General features: G+C 41.4%; 1 protein-coding gene across 3 annotated transcripts in view; it reads right to left on the bottom strand.

The window, feature by feature from the left end:
* ankrd6b (ankyrin repeat domain 6b) overlaps positions 1 to 17,987 on the bottom strand; it is an 80,766-nt gene that overhangs the window by 44,095 nt on the left and 18,684 nt on the right. For 2 of the 3 annotated variants that reach the window (XM_075458591.1, XM_075458593.1), the window contains exon 2: positions 5,692 to 6,025. In XM_075458591.1, the coding sequence (XP_075314706.1) occupies positions 5,692 to 5,817 (126 nt within the window). In that variant the 5' untranslated portion in view covers positions 5,818 to 6,025. Of the gene's footprint in view, positions 1 to 5,691; positions 6,029 to 17,987 lie in introns of all 3 variants that reach the window. The other variant, XM_075458592.1, reaches the window with a different exon arrangement.

Genomic DNA, 17,987 nt, shown 5'->3' with positions numbered 1-17,987 from the left:
GGCAGCATCTCAAGATGCCCTCCAAGGAACCTCTTGCCAGGCACAGTGGGCATAGTTAGACCTAGAACCAGACCCCAACAATGTAGGTTTGCTTGACTTGGCAAGACATCACACACAGACTGGATTAAAAACTTGACTCCAGGTGATCTTGTGACTGGATACATGGTCCCAATTTGCACAAGCTCCCTGCTTGCGCATGGCCACTTTCCTGCTGTGACGTTCAACTTCCACCTCTGCATGAATCGTAAGTGGTAAATGGACTGTACTTGTATAGTACTTGTGTACTTTTCTAGTCTAGTTGACCACTCAAATCACTTTAACACTACATGTCACATTCACCCATTCACTCACACACTCATATACTCATACAGCACATTCAGTGCTTTATTCTATACACCATGAAACTGCCTGTCAGTCTCCTTCCCTTTTCTCATGACCAATGATCTGTATTTGGCTGGCTTAAAACTCATTCTTGCCCACGTAATGAGCCTTTCCAACTCTTAAAGGAACCATTGGTCCTGATAATTCCCATAGTTAAGCTGCTATAGCCCTAAACTTCTGGGCGGCATTTTATATCACACCTTTCCTCACTTTGCTCTCTTTTCCCCCCCGTTTAATTTCTCATCCGACATTATGTACATTTGGCATTATTGTGGTCATTAACTTGTTTCTCTGTCTCAACAGGTATCCTTTGAATGGTGTTATGGTGTTTGTTGTCCCCTCTTTTCTGTCTTCTCAAACCCCAGCTGGTCGAGGCGGATGGCCACCCTTCCTGAGTCTGGTTCTGCCAGAGGTTTCTTCCTAAAAGGGAGTCGTTCCTTTCCACAGTCGCCTCAGGCACACTCAGGACGGGAGATTGGACTGAAGAGAAGTTTCGGTGCAATCTGTTGGTTTCCCTAGCTCGGAAATTGTTTTTGAGATTGGCTCTGTATGAATGGATTGGATTCATTTTGAATCTAATTAATTGGATTTGTTTAGATTATGATTACAATGAATTGGACTGGAATTGGCTTGAATTGGACTGTGTTATTGAAGTGCCTTGAAGTGCCATTTGTTGTGATTTGGCGCTAAATAAATAAAACTGAATTGAATTTAAGTTAATGTCTGGAGTTTATAAACACTTTTAATTCAGATTAATGCCGAAGAAGAAATTATCCTGACCGTACTATTTTTATGAACTTAATACCACAGGACTGTGTCTTTTGTTTTCATATCTTTTACTTTATTTGTTTACTTCAGTGTGTTATCAAGTTATTGGTGTGTGATGTTGTACCATAGAGCAAAATGGTGCCACCTATCACTACTGCCCTCTTTAATAGCTTGTTCTCCGCAATGTCTGGTTCATTAGTCTATTAGTAATCACAGGACTCAGGACTTTTGAACCAGTAAGTTGATTTGGAGCGAACGCTAGATGAACTGTCTCAGACTTTAATGAATCTATAAAGTCCAAACTATGTAATGTTTTTGCTGTTTAGCATTGGTCAACACAAACTGGATGTCCAGTTTATCAGTCTGAATCTGGAAGTCCCCCAGGATCTTAGCTATGTCATTCTCCACCACCTTTGGAGGTAGCCGCGGCTCAGTGGGAAGAGTGGCTCGTCCAATAACCTGAAGAACCTGAAGATTCGATTCCCGCTCTCACTGCTCAAAGATCGGTGAACTGGCAGCTGGTGGGGTGGCAGTCCACCTCCTTGCTACGGCCGAGGTGCCCTTGAACAAGGCACCGTATCCTTTCCACCAAGCCTCTGGAGAAGGGTCTTCCTTTGCTATTTTAAAGCAATGTTATTTTGACATTCCTCTTAACTGAGCAAAGTGTGGAAGACGCATCAAATATGTCTTTAATGTAAACCTGCACACTGCTTAATGAAAAAATTCTTAGTTTACAAGCAAATTTCCTATCCACCATCAACATACCTATCATGTGGTTTAGGTTTTGTCAAACCAGCTTTAACAAAAAAATCTGGTTGCTTAAAACTTTGTTTTTAGTTCAACCATTAAGAATGAGAAACACAGCTTCAAAATCCAAAGTTGAACAATACAGGTATTTGTTATGATCATGCTTGGGTGTGGTGTTATGTGGGTTTCTGAATCTTAAGATGGGCTGACCAGGTTCCATGGAAGGCTTGGGGGAGTCTGGTTGGCTCCTGCTTTCGCACCTGTTCGACATACACCTCAGCAGGACCAGCCAGCCTTCGCCAGATTGTCTCACTATCCTCCGTGGTAATCGGTCCAATTCCTGTTGTACGTCTTTATCCAATTTTCTAGCATTCTACTAACTTCTGTTCGTCTATCTTCCAGTGTGCTGTGCATTCCTCTCTGCATTCTGGTTTCCCATGGACTCCTCGCTGAAAAGACCCCTGTGGAAATAACTCTTCTCTGTTCAAACTTCCTCGTACTAACAACCTGCCGGCTCACCTTCCACCAACTCAGGACCTCTGCACCACAGCCAGTGAAAAACATCCTGGACTCTGTAAGACTCTCTCTCATTCACACAATACAACTTTGGACAATAACCCTTCAGATATCCATATTAACCTTTTCTAAACCGCTCCTCTCAGCAACTACCATAGACCTGGACCATTCTCAGATCACACCCCTGGAAACCCTTACAATAAACCTCTCTGACCATAAACATCTCTGTGTCCCACATAAGAGTCCTTTTTACATACTGGCTCATTTGAGACAGTATTTTCATTTAATGTGCCTGATTAGACCTCCTTTAAGGATTGTTTGGAAGTGTATGTTGACATCAATGGTTGTCATTGTTGCACCTATCATAGTAGTCACCATTCTACCGCCATATTCATCTTCATTACCAAATTCTGATAATCCTATACTTTATTAGTATTTTCTCATCTATCTTTCGCAGTTCACCTTAGCCCATTCATCATATGAGCCTTTCAAGTAGCGGTCCCTACATTCCTTTTCCTGAGCAGCAGAATGTTTATGAGACTCTGCCCCCTTTATCCTGGATTAAACTCTCATATGGCATCATGCCAAAATGTCTTAATACAGCTGGTCAAAACATAATCAAAAGCACACAGCACAACATGTAATGTTGTTGTAATTCTCACAAGATAATGCAATAAAGTTCAAAATAAATTAAGTGCAAAGTGCCTACATGTGAAAATTAAGAAAAGAAAATATTGCATAACAGTGAAATAGCCAAACACAAAATGTATTATGGACCAAATTATTGGCCATAGAAACCTCTGGAGCCTCAACACCAGGGCTCCAGACTGCAATCATGTTTTTAAGAGTGTGTATTTCAAATGTACTAGCCTAATTTAATGCATGTCTGGTGCAGGTAAAGTTTAATCATCCCCCTTTTTAGGCACAATAAACAACCATTTTGCTGTTACTGTGTTCCAAAGATGATGAGGTTTTCTGCTAATGTGCAGTAGATCTTGGATAAGCTGAAGATGTTGGATGGATGGATTTATCTTAAAATGTCAATATATAGTATAACTCTGGAAGTTTAAAGACAGAATTATATCTCTAATGGTAAACTATCTAAAAAAAAGTAGGTAAGATTCTGAGTCTCACATGCAAAGCAACTCCAGTCTTGTGTTCCTCTGTACAGTATTCAATACATCCATGTAACATCCAGCTCAATGTCTTGGTGGCCTAACTGGGACGCAGGAGTGTTATATAACATCCTGGGTATTGGCAAATGACCTTTGAAACATACTAACAGGAGATGTGGGAGCTATAAAACAAAGACTAGGTCACAGGCTGTGTCAATTAGATCCATCTGGCCACACAGCAGTTCAGCTGTGATGATGTTAAACATAGGCGTAATTGAAATACTGGCAGCTTGTATCAGGCTCATTCTGTACTATGTGTAATTCCCTTTGCACTAAATAAAACATCTTTCTTCAACAGGAATTTAACTTGGGAACTTGTGTTTTAGCAGTTAAATTTAACCACTTCTCAAAAGTGAACCAGCAACTTGATTTGGGACGAACACCAGATGAACCGTCTCAGACTTTAATGAAGCGATAAATTCAAAACTATTTAATTATTTTTACTGTTTAGCACTAGTTAACAGGAATAGCTTAGAATAAGTTCATGCACAAACTTCCAGGGACTTATTACTGTAACTTTCTGAAAGATCACCGTTATTCTTATGCCAATACTTAACCGAATGAGTGCTTTCTTTCTTTCTTTCTTTCTTTCTTTCTTTCTTTCTTTCTTTTCAAAGTCTTTTTATTGGTTTTTAAGCAGGTATTGACAGATGTACAGGATAGTCCTTAAAGACGTACCTGTTACAATGCGTGGGTGCGAGGTGTGGAAGGACACAAATGCGGACTTCAAAAACAAGACTTGATTTATTTTCAAAAAGAGAACAAGGTTAACATAAAACGCAGCTGAGCCGGATGACAAAAACTAAACTATGAAAACAAAACATGACTAAGACTAAACAAAACAAAGAACATGACTTGGCAATACATGAAAACACTTAACTTGGTTTGTCGTGGCGTAGTGTCAAGGATAAATGGTGAAGGTGCAAGGATCTCACAATGACTGTGAGAAAACAGGGAGCCTAAGTACTGTGGGGACTGATGAGTGAATGAGTTCACCTTACAGGTGAAGTGAATGAACTATTGACCTGAACTAATGAAACCTGAACATGGGGACTGAGGAAACAGAAACTGTGGGGAAAACAATGGCAAAACTAAATACAAGACTTGAACTAAAAAACTAAGGCATGAAATAAACTAAAACATGATAAAACACAAAACTAAGAACTCATAACATGGGGAAACCCCCATGGACATGACAGTACGTCGGTAAGTCAACTTTGCAAGTGTAGATCCCTGGAATGTTCTTTTTTTTAAGAGCAACTACGGTCAGTGGATGCTAAGTAGATTGGTTTTGTGCAAAGCCATTATGATAATGTCTTCCAAAAAAACTACCATTCATCTTGTAGTTTCATAAACTTTTCCAAAGACAGCTAGAATGAACAGATTCTAATGGGTACACCAATACCAACAATCATGGACTCCGAACTAATCTTGTGGAATCTAACTATAGTTTATTTTGAATTCAAATCCAGATATTTTTTTTAATAACATTTTTAATAAGCCACCAATACAACTGTTCTGTCAATCAATCAGTCAGGAAAAAAATGATCATCAGGAACATTTTTTTATACTATAACTTTTTTTTTAAATGATTTTATAGTAACAAAAGTAAGACAATACCAGTTTCTCTGTGAGTTATGTGGCGAACATGCAAAACCCAAAGCATTTACCATCTCCAGCTTCTCAAATGTGAAAATTCTTATGGTGCTTTAAACCCTAACACTGCCAATTTATCAAACATATTGTAATTATATTATATATATATTATATCATATATGATAGTATTGTAGTTTTTTGGTCTTTAGTGAATTGGCAACACTAAACCAATTCATTAAAGATGGAACATTGTAATGACCATTTCCCAAGACAAGAATCATTATAATATATTTAAAAAAAGAGAATAATTATAATTTGTGTTCTTTGACCAAACTTTACCTGCAAATATCAAGACACGTCGCTCTGAAATATTGGACTGATCTGCCTAATGAACCAACTGGCAATATTATTCTCAGGCTTTATAGGTAATGAGATCAAATTACAAACAAATCACATGTACAACATCTATTACAGGCATCAGCTGACTGAAATGCACAGGATTACTCACCTTGGTTACAGCTACTTTTGCACCTTTGTTGATAAGCTGCACCACATTGTCGGCTTGTCCCTTGTGTGAAGCTATAAGGAGGCGCTCGGAAAGTGCGAGGACCTCAGCTGCATCCTGCTGGCTCATGAAGAAGGGCAAGTGATGCAGCAGCCTTCAAACACTGTGCTCCAGATGGTGGGGAATGCAAAGGTGGCACTTATTTTTGATGCTCTCTAACTCATGGTGAGCTGCACAGCAGACACAGGGGTCAAACAGGCGCTTAGAGGCTGCCAGTGCTTTTCTGTTGTTACAAACTCCCCAAAGTGCCAAGATTCCTCCCTTATCATCCTCTCAGCTGCTGGGAAGAGAGCAGAAAACACAGAGGGAAAACAAGCTGTCAAGTGCTCAAAACATAGTAGCTTGGCAAACAGGAAAAACAGAAGGGAAACAGGCAAAGCGGACTGACATCTGGACTGTCAAGGTTCTTAAACTCCTTGTTAGACCATTGGAGCTGGCAGAAATAATCCATAATAATTGCAAAAAACAAAAGTCAGATTTGGTATGACTCTCTGGTGTATTGTGAAGCAAGCCCCTCGTACAATGATATGAGACATAATGGGATTGTTGATGTGAAATGGGATTTTTATTCTTAGACAAGAAAATACTGTAAATGCTGTAAATCAGGGGTCTTCAACGTTTTACAGGCAAGGGACCCCCAAACTGATGGAGAGTTGGAGCAGGGACCCCCTACTATTTATATGGCATACAATTGTGTTTTATATTTAACCGGGCCTAGTGCTGTGTATAAACATAGGTCCTCTGTTATTGTACATTCAATACTAAGCTATTCAAATAATACACAGGTTAATATATTCATGTTTTTATTTTAAACATGTGCAAGGTACAGGGTGGCCGTGCCACTGCCTTTTATAAACAAACATCTTGCATACAACACTGAGCTATTCAAATAATCCACAGATTTTAACTTTAACCCCCTGGAGTCTAAGGCTATGTACACACGTAGCCGGGTATTTTTAAAACCGAATATTTCCCCCCTCCGTTTATAAGATAATTTGTATCCACATTACCTCGTTTTCGAAAAAAACACCTTCCACACATAACCGAACATCTGCGTTTTCACCTGTCTTGACAACCCAAATGCATTTGCTGTTTTGCGCAATCTGCCCTCGTCAGCTAAGTAATAAAGTGTGCACGCAACTTTTTTGAGCACACTGACAGGTGATCGCATGACAGTGGACTGCCCCTCGATATGAGGACGTAATAATTCCGACAGCGAGAGGAGTGAGGACACCGTGACATGAGAAATTGTCACGCCATTCCTCTGGGAGTACGACTTGGGCGTGTAAAATCAAGGCTGTAAACAGCGCCTGCACAATAATAACCACCACAGTTCTGAAGGCATCCATGCTTCTTCAGTAAACAAAGGTCGCACTTTAGACTTTAAAGCAGATTTGTTGTTGTTTTGGCGGATATTGTGACGTTCGAAAACGCAAAACTCCGGTTATCTCTGTCTACACGCAGCTGCATAAACAGAGTTTTCAAAAATCTTCACTTTGCCCGGAGTTTTTAAAAACATTCGTTTACGATGCGTTTTTATGCGTTTTCATGTGGATGACAGGTCCAAACGTAGAAAAATATATTCGTTTTAGCAGATACCCGGCTACGTGTGGATGGGGCCTAAGGCCTTTTCAGAGACTTTGAGGCAGTTGTCACCACCTTGACATTTTCAAGTATTTCAACTAACTGTAAACATCTATGCAAAAGTGACACATATGGTTGTGTTCTGAAAAGCCTAACAAAAAACAATATGAGATTGAAGTGAATGTAATACAAACAAGTTTTATTTAAATTGAGTGGAAACACAACTGTACAAAAAAACAAGTTTTAGAGGTCTTCAAACAGTGCAAGAAAACACACTATAAATATATCTAGCCAAGACTTTTGAAGGTTGAACCTTGTAAACAAAAGTGTTGGCTGCATAAAAGTAAAAAGTGCAGTCAGAAATGTTTTTTTGTTTTCACACAAACTGTAAAAAAGTAATTGTAACTCAAGGCATTGTCTCTGTTAGGCTACGGCTACACGAGAACGAAACGAGGTTTTTTTTGAAAACGGGTACGAAAATTCTTGCGACCACACGGAAACGCGCTGCTGTCCAGACGAGAACGGATGAAAACGATGAAACGATGCAGTACACACGCCGCTGTGTCACGCCACGCTGTGAGACAATAGAGAAGTGTTAAAATTGGCTCACAGCGTCAACGTGTGACTGACGCAAAAACGTTTTAGCTGTAACAATGGAAACGAAACGAGGCCGTTTTCAAACTTTCCCACTCTGGAACCCGTTTTCAAAAACTATCGTTTTGGGGTAGTGGGAACGCCGGCTCCGTGTGGCCGCGACAGCGAAACGATAAGAAAAAGTATCGTTTACAGTGAAAAACGTTTTCGTGTAGCCGCAGCCTTAGTTGAATACTAATTAGATGGGTGTGTAACACCCCTGATTCCCCCCACCCCACCCCCCTGTCACTCTCCATGTGATAATTGTCTGTCACTGGCAGGACATTGCTGCCTTCCCCCACATGCTGGCTGAATGGGGCGTGTTCTCACCTGTGAATAGCCACTCAATCACCTGGTACTTTACATGTGAATAGTGAAAGGTGTGGCCGAGGAAGCTGCTGCAGTCTGAGGCGCCGTTTACACATACCCGGGTATTTTGAAAAACGCATATTTTCTAACCTTCGTTTGCAAAAAAAACTAGGTGCACACAGCCCCGTTTTTTAAAAAAACCACGTCTACATTGATCCGGAGAAATACGCTATCAGGAGCTGTTAAATTACGCCAAGCCTGACGGTGGCAGTGTTAGAACAATGAGAATTCCACACAAGCCAATCAGAAGCCTAATAGAGAACCGCTGACAGGAAGAACTTCCGGATCCTTTTCAAGAAGAAAATATTGCGCTAGGCTCATGTGTGTGGACTGATAGCGAGACTGAGCTACTTTTACACGTTGCGCTGGACTATAAAACTGCTAAAGCCGTGAAAAATGTCTTTGTTGTTCAATACATTGTATGACTGTAATTTTCAAAATCACACAAGCGAGTATAGCTCTCAACAACAGAAATGCTGCTAGTACCTCCATGCTTGCTAGATAAACAATGGACGGAGAGAAAGGCGTTCTCACGCTAGCATCCTGCCAATATGGCGGATAGGGGCGGGGCTCTGTACTATGACGACAACTCCGCATTCCATTCTGAAAACTCCGTTTTCGTCTCTTTTTTTTTTTTTTTTTTCCTCCGTTTTCGTCTCTTTCAACCAGTTTACACACAAACGCTAAACGGAGTTTTTAAAAAATCTCCACTTTTGCCAGAGTTTTTTTTCAGCTTCGTTTTCGGAGGAAAAAACTCCGTTTGTGTATAAACGAAAGGCACAAACGAAGGGAAAGGTCTTCGTTTTTCAAAATACCCGGGTATGTGTAAACGGCACCTAAGAGGACAGAAAATCCAAAGATTTCTGTTCACTCTCTTTAAAAAGGGCCACCTATATAATTTATTTTAATATATATATATTTGAAAACTAGAAGTTTCAAGGTTTTTAATGGTGTCACTTATATGTTTCAATGACAAAAACTCACAGAGTTACAGATGTGTTTTTGGAGATGTGTAAAAAAATCCCGCCGGCGGGATTTAGACTCCAGAGTGTTTGCATGTAGATGGGACAATGAATCCTCAAACCATCTGTGGATGGCACATGTTTGCACACAATTTGTGAGAAAAAAACTGTTTGGGAAAAAAAAAAAAAAAAAAAAAAAAACAATTTAAATGTTTTTGTTTTTTTTTTAAATCGTCCAATCAACCAAAGATTTCGCGACCCCCCTGCAGTACCTCCGCGGACCCCCTGTTGAAGACCTCTGCTGTAAATGGTTAAACATGTCTTTGTTTCACAGTAACGAGCTGATTTAAAACCAGAAAGTTACCAGAAAGTTCAATCTAGAAAAAACCTTCATGATGTGTAAAACTGACCACACAAAATTAGATTACTTGAGGAATACAACTCATTTGAGAAACCACCTTTGCCGTCTTTGCCCTCAAACTTTCAGGGATGGAAGAAAATGAATGATTCTTTTGGAGAAAAGGATCTACAGATCTTATTTGGACCCTGAATGTCCAGCTGTTGAAGACCTTGGGGCAGCAGTCTAAGCTTCCACTGCAAAATCTACTTTACAGAAGCAGCTATCTGGGACTCTAGAACTAAACTCAAGCCCTGATAAAGGACTCAATGAGTAGCTATTACAAGTAAGCAGTGGACTTTTGTGGCAACTCACACAACAGTATATACAGTGTTGATGTGGTCACTAAGACAATGGTACTGAAAAGATGCAGCTTTTTACATTGATTGTCTGATTTTCACGAAATAAAAAGAAATCCAGACTGATCTAACTGTTTGTATTAATAAAGAGGTAAGTAGAGGTGGTTGCTGACATCAAAACATAAAAAAATATTTATTCAGATGCACTGAATAAATACCGACAGGCCAAGCGGAACGCGGCCTCGGCGGTTGCTGAGGCAAAAACTCGGGCTTGGGAGGAGTTCGGGGAGGCCATGGAGAACGACTTCCGGAAGGCCTCGAAGAGATTCTGGTCCACCATCCGGCGGCTCACGGGGGGGAAGCGGTGCACCGTCAACACCGTGTATGGTGAGGGCGGGGCTCTGCTGACCTCAACTAGGGACGTCGTGAGTCGGTGGGGGGAATACTTCGAGGGCCTCCTCAATCCTACCGACACGCCTTCCGATGAGGAAGCAGAGTTGGGGATCGGACGTGGGGCCTCCCATTTCTGGGGCTGAGGTTGCCGAGGTAGTTAAAAAAACTCCTTGGTGGCAAGGCCCCGGGGGTGGATGAGGTCCCTCCTGAGTTCCTCAAGGCTCTAGATGTTGTAGGGCTGTCTTGGTTGACACGCCTCTGCAGCATCATGTGGACATCGGGGGCAGTGCCTCTGGACTGGCATATCGGGGTGGTGGTCCCCCTCTTTAAAAAGGGGGACCGGAGGGTGTGTTCCAACTATAGGGGGATCACACTCCTCAGCCTCCCTGGTAAGGTCTATTCGGGGGTACTGGAGAGGAGGATCCGCCGGATAGTCGAATCTCGGATTCAGGAGGTGCAGTGTGGTTTTCGTCCTGGCCGTGGAACAGTGGACCAGCTCTATACCCTCCGCAGGATCCTGGAGGGAGCATGGGAGTTCGCCCAACCGGTCTACATGCGTTTTGTGGACTTGGAGAAGGTGTTCAACCGTGTCCCTCTGGGACTCTTGTGGGGGGTGCTCCGGGAGTATGGAGTGCCGGACTCCTTGATAGGGGCTGTTCGGTCTCTGTATGACCGGTGTCAGAGTTTGGTCCGCATTGCCGGCAGTAAGTCGGACATGTTTCCTGTGAGGGTTGGACTCCGTCAGGGCTGCCCTTTGTCACCGATTCTGTTCATAATTTTTATGGACAGAATTTCTAGGCGCAGCCAGGGCGTTGAGGGGGTCCGTTTTGGCAACCTCAGAATCGGGTCTCTGCTTTTTACGAACGATGCGGTTCTGTTGGCGTCGTCGGGCCGTGACCTTCAGCTCTCACTGGAGCGGTTCGCAGCTGAGTGTGAAGCGGCTGGGATGAGAATCAGCACCTCCAAATCTGAGACCATGGTCCTCGGCCGGAAAAGGGTGGAATGCTCTCTCCGGGTCGGGAATGAGATCCTTCCCCAAGTGGAGGAGTTCAAGTATCTCGGGGTCTTGTTCACGAGTGAGGGACGAATGGAGCAGGAGATTGACAGACGGATCGGTGCGGCGTCTGCAGTGATGCGGGCTCTGCACCGGCCCGTCGTGGTGAAGAAGGAGCTGAGCCAGAAGGCGAAGCTCTCGATTTACCGCTCAATCTATGTTCCTACCCTCACCTATGGTCACGAGCTGTGGGTAGTGACCGAAAGAACGAGATTGCGAATACAAGCGGCCAAAATGAGTTTCCTCCGCAGGGTGTCTGGGCTCTCCCTTAGAGATAGGGTGAGAAGCTCGGTCATCCGGGAGGGGCTCGGAGTAGAACCGCTGCTCCTCCGCATCGAGAGGAGTCAGATGAGGTGGCTCGGGCATCTGGTTAGGATGCCTCCTGGACGCCTCTCCGGTGAGGTGTTCCGGGCCCGTCCCACTGGGAAGAGGCCCCGGGGAAGACCCAGGACACGTTGGAGAGACTATGTTTCTTGGCTGGCCTGGGAACGCCTCGGGGTCCCCCCAGAAGAGCTGGAGGAAGTGGCCGGGGACAGGGACGTCTGGGTCTCTCTGCTCAAGCTGCTGCCCCCGCGACCCGATCCCCGGAGGAGCGGAAGATAATGGATGGATGGATGGATGGATGGATGGATGAATGGAATTCAATGATCATACTGTACTAATATTACAATTAATATTATATGATTACCAATTTAATCAATTCAATATTTTGAAAAATTTCATTTTTCAAAACCACTATAAAGCAATACATTTTGTTGGCTTTTATTTGATTAAAAAAAATGTTGAATGCAATATTTACATTCTTTGCAACATTTTTTAAATTTACTGCAAAAATTACAGAAAATAGTCTGAAGATATCATAAGAGGAAGTAGAAGATGTTTTAGAATTTGACTGACTGAAAGTTCAACATTTCAAATGGTTTGCAGTTGTCCTTTATTATGAGGGGTTACATATTGTAAATATGGATTTGACCTTAAAATATCTGAAAAGAAACAAAACTTCAAATGATTCAGTACAACTATCAAGAAATGACATTGTTTATTTTGTTAAAATATATCAAACGAGTTCAACGTATCATAAGGAAAAAATATTGTTAATCATAGAAATACAGTGTTTATTATTCCTCATGGGAGATATTTAGGGTGCAGTCCAGACTAAATGTTTCAAAAAAGGAACAAAACTACTAAGCAACTAACTCCTCTCATCTTCTCATATGATATTTTACATCACATAAATACATGTATGTATGTTTTTATTCAAAAATTGTGTTTTGCAAAATAAATACTTTTTTGGACGATTTCTTTTCTGTCTCGGTTTAACCACATGGAATGTAGCGTAAAAAGAAAACTAAAAAAGCTGTTGCTCTTAAAGTATCTCCTTTAATGGACCAAAAGACACCTTTGTCTCTACAAGCTCGCTGGAATGCTTTCCTGCCAAATTAAGCATTTCAGCTGTTTTCCAAAGAGACCCTGTTATCTCTCAGTTTGAGTCAGTGTACTGACATTATCAGCATAATCTTCAAAAAATGGCCCGAGGCCCAATGTGTGAAGATGTGAGAGAGGACGTTCATTGGCACTGTCATAGTTAATCATTATATTAATAGTTCTGGCTATTTATATCTTTTTATCTATATATTATAATTAACAATGTGCCAGTAGACTGGTTGACAACACCATAATTTGATTTACAGTGGAATTGAATCTAAATGCCAAATTTCCTCTTTTACTGTTCTTATATAATCCATAAATAGCAAGAAGAAATCAGTAACAACAGCACAAACTTCAAGGTTCTGACTGGTTTGGAGTCACAGAGCAGCAGAAATAAACAGCTGCTGCCATTGTTATTTATTTCTTTTCAAATAAAGTACAACAAACAATACCAATGTATGTGTTATGTTGAATTGGCCATAATTCCTACTAAAACAGCATAAAAGGACTCTTAGCTGATAAAAAAAAAAAAAGAAAACGTCAGCAAAACTGTTCTAGTATCTAAACTGTACTGGACCAGCTTTTCTCTCTTTTTGCCCACACAACTCTGCATCTACAGCCATCTTGTTTGAATAAACTTTATTGGAAATGTGACAATGTTTAGCCCATATAAATCAGACACTTTAAGCATACATGTGTCTCCTCTTCAAACTGAACCCTAAGCACCCTCACTTGGGTCATCAACGATAGCCTGAACTACAATTGTAAAATATTTTGATCTCCACATTCACTTGTTCACAAGAAGCCCTACCGTCCATTAGACTTTGCATTCAGAGGGTGGTGCCACGAACACACCCGGCTAAGAATATGACAAGCAGAAGAAGGACAAAAAGATGGATATTTTTTTAGGGGAGACTCTGCCAGTACATTTGCCATTACCCAAAGTTGAAACAGTACAATAATCAATGCACATGCCTGAAAATTTCAGCTGTAAACAACAAAGCACCTCAGGAACCACTGTAGTGGTAAACACTTTCCACTCACATTTTCAAGCTTAGCTGGGGGATTTCTATGTGAATGTTCTCTTTGAGCCTGTCATGATCCATGTGTTGGAATTTTCCTTTGCTCAGGTTTTCATTGTTGGTCTTTGGTTACTTCCTGTTGTATTTTGTAAGAACTTCCAACTTGGCTGGTTAATTGAGTTTAACTTATTTCCCTGTGTGACACCTGGTCTAAGTTACTGATTGCACTCATCTGTTTCCTGTCCCCTCACCACGCTCTCAGTGTATAGACTCCTGGCTTTCTCTTGTCTGCTTTTGGATCATTGTCAGATTTCATGCCCATGGCACTGCTACTTGTGTTTCACAGTGGTCTCAGTTAAAATAAACTTTAAGGATCATCTACTAGTGGCAGTGCCTCACCTTTTGTCTGCATTTGGGTGTGCTCATTCAACAAATTGTGACAGTGCCTGCATAGATTTTCACCAGGTTAAAGTTATTTTGAATTTGCCACGAGAATGTTGTTGGTATCATTGTCCCTGTGTTGGCCCAACAATGTCCTTCATCAGTGAGGTCTCAAAAATCATATAGAATATGTCCATTGGGGGTGGTCCTTGGCGTAGTGGGTTGAGCAGGTGCTCCATGTATAGAGGCTATAGTCCTCGCTGCAGCTGGCCCCAGTTCGAGTCCCGCATCGGACAGGCTCTTTGCTGCATGTCTGCGTCCTGTCTCTCTATCCATTAAAGGCATAAAAGCCCAAAAAAAAGAATTAAAAAAAGAATATGTCCATTGAAAGGATCTAAATCAAGAAGTTGTGTCTGACTGCCAAGCTTTACATGGTACATATTATGGGAAAATAACTTTTTTCTGTGTATGGGAGAATATATTTGAGGGTCTGAAGTCACTATCAACTCAAATCTCTGAAGAACACAACCCTAGAATTTTATCTGGGGCCCCATGTACCAGAAAAAGAGTCATTCATTGTGTGATGGTTGCACCTGCAGCCACACAGGTCGGGTAACTCCACTGCACCAACACTCTTATGAGTTATTTTCATATGATTCTTTACATATAAGTTCTATTTGTATTTGTAAATGTGTGTACTACTAAATGTTGACTACTGGGGAGAATTCTGGAGCAGCAGTGTGGCATGTATGACGAGATGATTGGGCCATACCATAAAATGCTGCATCATGGGGGAGATTATTTATGCAGTAGCAGTACTTTAAGTTAAAATGATTAATTAATCATTTTTTCATAGTGCAACTGAAAGTCAATGTGTTCCATTTGTAATACTCACAAGCAACCAAAGTGTGCATTTACCTAGCTTGAGTGCCAGCCGAACTTAGCCCCGCCCATAAAATGTTTGGTCGGGAAGTTCGGTCTGGCTCTGCTCAGTTGGGGAAATCTCTATGCTCGACATCGCAACAGTCGACCCAATCAGATTGCCAGGGCGGGCTTTATACGATGATGGACAGATGATCAACAGGGACATTATTGACTACGTCACTAAAGAGCGCTTGGTTTGAATTCGTTTGAAACAAACATGGCTGCCGCTGGAGAGTTAGGGTGTGTAGATTCTGCCATCGAGTCTGTTCTACAGGATCTCCACATTGCATTCATTGCATGTATTTTTAAATTATTTTTACAACACCAGCAAAATTCGTCTAAAGTCATCTTCTACCCTCCTTCTTCCAGCGTGCGTGCAGCTGAGTTCCTTTGACAACAAGTGTGTGTCGCTTAATCTACATACTACGTTGCTCTGATTGGTTGTAGGTCTATCCAATTGAGCGAAGAGGCATTTTTTCTCCTGGTTCGGTTGAAACACGCCCCATACTCAAAACTCTATCCAGCGGTATCAGACTCACATTCTTACTAGAATCGCGAGTATGACGTAGTCAGGCTAGCATTTACCACCCCCATGCACAACAGATATTGTACACAAAGAAAATTCATAAGAAACTAAGCCTCAATCTTCTAAGTTAACAATATTCCTAACAATAAAGATTACGTACACTAACTTTTTATGAAGATATTGCTGCTACTTTTTGAAGGATTAACCTTATTATTACAACAATACTTTGTTATTTGAAAGCTTTCTAGTTGAACTGTTGGTTCTGTCATTTGGTCAACCTACAGCTGTGTGGATAAGGTGCGTCTTCAGCACAACATCAGTCCTTTCCTCACTCGTTTGCTACACTGAACGCTGTGTACTGCTTTTGTTCTGTTAGAATTGCATTATCGGCAAGTTTCTAATAAAGATGTAGGTCTCTAAGTACAATTATTTAATCATGTTAAAATATACAAAATGTACAAAAACAGTAATTAATGGTACATATGCATTACTAAATGTCATGCTGTGTATATCTCTAGCTAACTTATAACTTCACTTCGAAACAATTTGAGTCAGTGACAGCCAGCATGACAATGTGCATCTTTTAATTTAATTTCTTTACCAGAAGTTACACTGTGTACATCTATGGCTTGGTCCATGCTGATGTTATTTAGGATCTGTTGCTAACTTACAGCGCAACACTCATCAACAACTTCTCTCTCACATAAATAGAGTAACTATTTGACTTAATAGAGAGCTATTGGGTTTTTGGTATAACTAGAGAAATTTTACTGTATCAAACTGCATAGGTCTTGATAATGTTGTAACATGCATAAACGTTAAAATCATATAAACTCGTGTCAGCGACAGCCAGCATGACAGTAAGCACCACTTTCTGTGTCAGTTCAATTTAGTTTTATTCATATTGTGTTTCCAAAGAAAGCTTTCTTCTTCCCAGTGACTCAGCTGTTGTTGCTGGGTGAGTAGCTGCTCAGTCTCTGCCTCTCGACACAGCCTGCTCTCAGGAGAGGGGTTTCAGTGAGAGTGAAACGACGGTCACTGTGCTTAAACCGACAGATATTCTGACCAAAGTCGGTGTCATAAATTTCACTAAGACCACAGAAAGTTGTATCAACATGTTAAAAAAAGGCATTATATATCACCTTTAATGTCCTTCTTTTGAAAATCTCAGAAATGTGACTAAAATAGAAAGCTACATAGAGACCAAAGAGACGAACCTTTGGTAGAAGTTTTTTGTTTGCTGGGGCCACTGCACATAGATTGAACAACAAACCAACAAAATTGAGCTGAACTGTAATGACTCTTGTAATTTCCATCCATTTTCTATACCCGCTTAATCCGTCGGTTGGGTTGCAGGGGGGCTGGAGCCTATCCCAGCAGTCATCAGGCAAGGGTACACCCTGGATAGGTCGCCACACAGAGACAAACAACCACACACGTGCTCACACTCACTACAAGGGACAATTTAAGAGACACCAATTAAACTAACATGCATGTTTTTGGACAGTGGGAGGAAGCCAGAGAGAACCCACGCATACACAGGGAGAACATGCAAACTCCACACAGAACAGCCCCAGCTGGGAGTTGAACCTGGAACCCTCTCGCTTTGAGATGACGGTGCTAACCACCACACCACCGTGCAGCCCTTCTTGTAGTTTAAACTTTACTGTCATTCAGAGCCTGTTCGACAGCACACATCATCTCCGCCCCTCTCTCACTCCTCGCACCTCGCACCTTTTCGGTGTCCCTCACAAATCCCTTCATAAGCTTCGACTGGTCCAAAACTCTGCAGCCCGCATCATCACCGGTACCCCCTCCTTTCACCATATCACCCCCGTCCTCCAGCAGCTTCACTGGCTCAGAATTACTAAGCTTCCACTGCAAAATCTACTTTACAGAAGCAGCTATCTGGGACTCTAGAACTAAACTCAAGCCCTGATAAAGGACTCAATGAGTAGCAATTACAAGTAAGCAGTGGACTTTTGTGGCAACTCACACAACAGTATATACAGTGTTGATGTGGTCACTAAGACAATGGTACTGAAAAGATGCAGCTTTTTACATTGATTGTCTGATTTTCACGAAATAAAAAGAAATCCAGACTGATCTAACTGTTTGTATTAATAAAGAGGTAAGTAGAGGTGGTTGCTGACATCAAAACATAAAAAATGTTTATTCAGATGCACTGAATGGAATTCAATGATCATAATGTACTAATATTACAATTAATATTATATGGTTACCAATTTAATCAATTCAATATTTTG

This window comes from Odontesthes bonariensis, chromosome 24 (genome assembly GCF_027942865.1).
Source record: "Odontesthes bonariensis isolate fOdoBon6 chromosome 24, fOdoBon6.hap1, whole genome shotgun sequence".
NCBI lineage: Eukaryota > Metazoa > Chordata > Actinopteri > Atheriniformes > Atherinopsidae > Odontesthes > Odontesthes bonariensis.
The sequence above is the reverse complement of the archived record's forward strand: the minus strand, read 5'-3'. Positions and strand labels throughout refer to the sequence as shown.